The sequence below is a fragment of the Coregonus clupeaformis genome, chromosome 30, assembly GCF_020615455.1.
Source record: "Coregonus clupeaformis isolate EN_2021a chromosome 30, ASM2061545v1, whole genome shotgun sequence".
NCBI lineage: Eukaryota > Metazoa > Chordata > Actinopteri > Salmoniformes > Salmonidae > Coregonus > Coregonus clupeaformis.
In genome coordinates this window covers 49545252-49550251 of record NC_059221.1, presented here as the reverse complement: position 1 = coordinate 49550251, position 5000 = coordinate 49545252, and the positions used below count along the sequence as shown (strand labels likewise).

General features: G+C 49.8%; 1 protein-coding gene across 6 annotated transcripts in view; it reads left to right on the top strand.

Annotated features, from left to right (window-relative positions):
* Positions 1 to 5000, top strand: part of dmd (dystrophin) — a 278483-nt gene that overhangs the window by 83085 nt on the left and 190398 nt on the right. For all 6 annotated transcript variants that reach the window (XM_045209630.1, XM_045209633.1, XM_045209631.1 and 3 more), the window contains exons 3-5: positions 611 to 703; positions 1856 to 1933; positions 4811 to 4903. In XM_045209630.1, coding sequence (XP_045065565.1) covers positions 611 to 703; positions 1856 to 1933; positions 4811 to 4903 — 264 coding nt within the window. The remainder of the gene's footprint in view (positions 1 to 610; positions 704 to 1855; positions 1934 to 4810; positions 4904 to 5000) is intronic.

Sequence of the window (5000 nt, the reverse complement as noted above, 5' to 3'; positions counted from 1 at the left end):
TTCTCTGTGTCAGTATTGGAGATGTGTATTCTCTCTGTGTTAGTATTGGAGATATGTCTTCTCTGTGTTAGTATTGGAGATATGTATTCTCTCTGTGTTAGTATTGGAGATATGTCTTCTCTGTGTTAGTATTGGAGATATGTCTTCTCTGTGTTAGTATTGGAGATATGTCTTCTCTCTGTGTTAGTATTGGAGATATGTCTTCCCTGTGTTAGTATTGGAGATATGTCTTCTCTCTGGGTTAGTATTGGAGATATGTCTTCTCTGTGTTAGTATTGGAGATATGTATTCTCTCTGTGTTAGTATTGGAGATATGTCTTCTCTGTGTTAGTATTGGAGATATGTCTTCTCTGTGTTAGTATTGGAGATATGTCTTCTCTCTGGGTTAGTATTGGAGATATGTCTTCTCTGTGTTAGTATTGGAGATATGTCTGTGGGAGTTTCATGACGTGTGGACCTTGCTCAAAGGCACAACGGCAGGAGATGATGGTACCTAGGGTCTGAAACCAGCAAAACCAGTTCATCTCCCAATTTGTATTGCTCTGCTTAGGATTGAACTGACAACGTTCCTGTGTAACCTGTAGCGATGTGTTGTGCTCTGTTTCCCCAGGCAGGGAAGCCCCCCATCCAGGACCTCTTCACCGATCTGTGTGATGGCCGTCGGCTGCTGGAGCTGCTGGAGGGACTGGCAGGGCACGAGCTGGTCAGTCACGTCATCATTATCTTCCTGGACTTACCATCCTCCTAACCCGATTTATCTCCCTCACCTCCTCACCCCCTCACCCCTTATCCTCCTAACCTCACTTATCTCCTCACCTCCTTATCCTCCTAACCTCACTTATCTCCTCACCTCCTTATCCTCATAACTCTACTTATCTCCTCACCTCCTTATCCTCCTAACCTCACTTATCTCCTCACCTCCTTATCCTCCTAACCCCACTTATCTCCTCACCTCCTTATCCTCCTAACCCCACTTATCTCCTCACCTCCTTATCCTCATAACCTCACTTATCTCCTCACCTCCTTATCCTCATAACCTCCCTTATCTCCTCACCTCCTTATCCTCCTAACCCCACTTATCTCCTCACCTCCTTATCCTCATAACCTCACTTATCTCCTCACCTCCTTATCCTCATAACCTCCCTTATCTCCTCACCTCCTTATCTTCATAACTCCACTTATCTCCTCACCTCCTTATCCTCCTAATCTCACTTATCTCCTCACCTCCTTATCCTCCTAACCTCACTTATCTCCTCACCTCCTTATCCTCATAACTCCACTTATCTCCTCACCTCCTTATCCTCCTAACCCCACTTATCTCCTCACCTCCTTATCCTCCTAACTTCACTTATCTCCTCACCTCCTTATCCTCCTAACCTCACTTATTTCCTCACCTCCTTATCCTCCTAACCTCACTTATCTCCTCACCTATTATACCAACCTGTTGTCTTTCTCCTTGCATTTCTCCTCCTCCTCATCTCCTCTGTCTGACTTTATCTCTGTTGTCCTAAACTTTATACAAGGCCTTTTATTGTGATATAAACCTCTTCCAGCAATGGCCCTGAGCAAGGTCTTTAATATCATTATCAATATACATATCAATATCAATATCAATATCAAGGTCTTGAATATCATTTCCAGAGTAAATATAGGCTCTGTATGTTCTGAGGGATCTCTTCTCTCTCACTCTCCCTACTCTCATCACCACTCTATCTGTTTCTTACTTTCACACTCCCCCCCCTCTTCCCCCCCCCTCCGTCTCTCTCTCTCCCCCCCTCTCCGTCTCTCTCTCTCTCTCTGTGTTTGTGTGTGTGATGCGTGTGTGTGTGTGCATTTGTGTGTTCTGACTCTGCAGGTGAAAGAGAGAGGATTCACGCGCGTCCACTCGCTCAACAATGTCAATAGAGCGCTGCAGATCCTACAGAAGAACAATGTACGTATTAGTGAACAGATCACACACTGAGGAGGAGGAGGAAGATAGGAGGAGAGGAGGAGAGGAGGAGGAGGAAGAGAGGAGGGGCAGGAAGAGAGGAGGGGGAGGAAGAGAGGAGGGGGAGGGGGAGGAAGAGAGGAGGGGGGAAGAGAGGAGGGGGAGGGGGGAGGAAGAGAGGCGGGGAGGCAGAGAGGAGGGGGAGGAAGAGAGGAGGGGGAGGGGGAGGAAGAGAGGCGGGGGAGGCGGGGGAGGCGGGGGAGGCAGAGAGGCGGGGGAGGTAGAGAGGAGGGGGAGGAAGAGAGGAGGGGGAGGGGGAGGAGGAGAGGCGGGGGAGGCGGGGGAGGCGGGGGAGGCAGAGAGGCGGGGAGGTAGAGAGGAGGGGGAGGAAGAGAGGAGGGGAGGGGGAGGAAGAGAGGCGGGGGAGGCGGGGGAGGCGGGGGAGGCAGAGAGGCGGGGGAGGTAGAGAGGAGGGGGAGGAAGAGGAGGAGGAGGAGGAGGAGGAGGAGGAGGAGGAGAGTATCTCTTCTGTTATTTTAGGGATATATGACTGCATGTCTATGTAAGCGTATGTAAGCAATAGAGCATTCAGTATAGTGTGTATATACAGTATGTTAATGAATTAATTTACATCAGTCAAGGGTTCTGGAGGTGGTAGAGCTGAAAGCAAACAGTAGATTAGATTAATCTCGCCTCATGCTTTCTCTCTCTCTCTCTCACTCTCTCTCTCTCTGTTTATCTTTTGGGTATAACTCTTTGTCTGCCTTTATCTCTTTCTCTATCTCTTTCTCTGTCTCTTTCTCATCCCTTCCTATCTCCCTCTATCTCTCCCTCCCTGTATCTCTCTCTATATCTCCCTCCCTGTATCTCCCTCTATCTCTCCCTCCCTATATCTATCTCTCTCTCCCTCCCTGTATCTCCCTCTATCTCTCCCTCCCTGTATCTCCCTCTATCTCTCCCTCCCTGTATCTCCCTCTATCTCTCCCTCCCTGTATCTCTACCTCTCTCTTCCTCCCTGTATCTCTCTCTATCTCTCCCTCCCTGTATCTCCCTCTATCTCTCCCTCCCTGTATCTCTATCTCTCTTTCCCTCCCTGTATCTCCCTCTATCTCTCCCTGTATCTCTCTCTATCTCTCCCTCCCTGTATCTCTCTCTCTCACCCTCCCTGTATCTCCCTCTATCTCTCCCTCCCTGTATCTCTCTCTATCTCTCCCTCCCTGTATCTCTCTCTATCTCTCCCTCCCTGTATCTCTCTCAATCTCTCCCTCCCTGTATCTTCCTCCCTCTATCTCTCCCTCCCTGTATCTCTCTCTATCTCTCCCTCCCTGTATCTCCCTCCCTCTATCTCTCCCTCCCTGTATATCTCTCTATCTCTCCCTCCCTGTATCTCCCTCCCTCTATCTCTCCCTCCCTGTATCTCTCTCTATCTCTCCCTCCCTGTATCTCTCTCTATCTCTCCCTCCCTGTATCTCCATCTCTCTCCCCCTCCCTGTATATCCCTCTATCTCTCCCTCCCTGTATCTCTCTCTATATCTCCCTCCCTGTATCTCTCTCTATCTCTCCCTCCCTGTATCTCTCTCTACCTCTCCCTCCCTGTATCTCCCTCTACCTCTTCCTCCCTGTATCTCTCTCTATCTCTCCCTCCCTGTATCTCTCTCTATCTCTCCCTCCCTGTATCTCTCTCTATCTCTCCCTCCCTGTATCTCCCTCTATCTCTCCCTCCCTGTATCTCTCTCTATCTCTCTATCTCTCCCTCTCTGTATCTCCCTCTATCTCTCCCTCCCTGTATCTCCCTCTATCTCTCCCTCCCTGTATCTCTCTCTACCTCTCCCTCCCTGTATCTCCCCCTATCTCTCCCTCCCTGTATCTCTCTCTATCTCTCCCTCACTGTATCTCTCTCTATCTCTCCCTCCCTGTATCTCCCTCCCTCTATCTCTCCCTCCCTGTATCTCTCTCTATCTCTCCCTCCCTGTATCTCTATCTACCTCTCCCTCCCTGTATCTCTCTCTCTCTCCCTCCCTGTATCTCTCTATCTCTCCCTCCCTGTATCTCCCTCCCTCTATCTCTCCCTCCCTGTATCTCTCTCTCCCTCTCCCTCCCTGTATCTCCCTCTATCTCTCCCTCCCTGTATCTCTCTCTATCTCTCCCTCCCTGTATCTCTCTCTATCTCTCCCTCACTGTATCTCTCTCTATCTCTCCCTCCCTGTATCTCTCTCTATCTCTCCCTCCCTGTATCTTCCTCCCTCTATCTCTCCCTCCCTGTATCTCTCTATCTCTCCCTCCCTGTATCTCCCTCCCTCTATCTCTCCCTCCCTGTATATCTCTCTATCTCTCCCTCCCTGTATCTCCCTCCCTCTATCTCTCCCTCCCTGTATCTCTCTCTACCTCTCCCTCCCTGTATCTCCCTCTATCTCTCCCTCCCTGTATCTCTCTCTATCTCTCCCTCCCTGTATCTCTCTCTATCCCTCCCTCCCTGTATCTCTCTCTATCTCTCCCTCCCTGTATTTCCCTCTATCTCTCCCTCCCTGTATATCTCTCTATCTCTCCCTCCCTGTATCTCCCTCTATCTCTCCCTCCCTGTATCTCCCTCTATCTCTCCCTCCCTGTATCTCCCTCTATCTCTCCCTCCCTGTATCTCTCTCTATCTCTCCCTCCCTGTATCTCCCTCTATCTCTCCCTCCCTGTATCTCCCTCTATCTCTCCCTCCCTGTATCTCTCTCTCTCTCCCTCCCTGTATCTCTCTATCTCTCCCTCCCTGTATCTCCCTCCCTCTATCTCTCCCTCCCTGTATCTCTCTCTACCTCTCCCTCCCTGTATCTCCCTCTATCTCTCCCTCCCTGTATCTCTCTCTATCTCTCCATCCCTGTATCTTCACTGCAGGTTGAACTGGTGAATATAGGAGGAGCCGACATTGTTGATGGGAATCATAAACTGATTCTCGGACTCATTTGGAGCATAATTCTCCACTGGCAGGTCAGTCAGTCACCCTGTGTGTGTGTATATGTGTGTGGACCAGTACGTGTATTGCAGATCAGTCCATCCTCCTTCATCCTCATACAACCCCTCCATC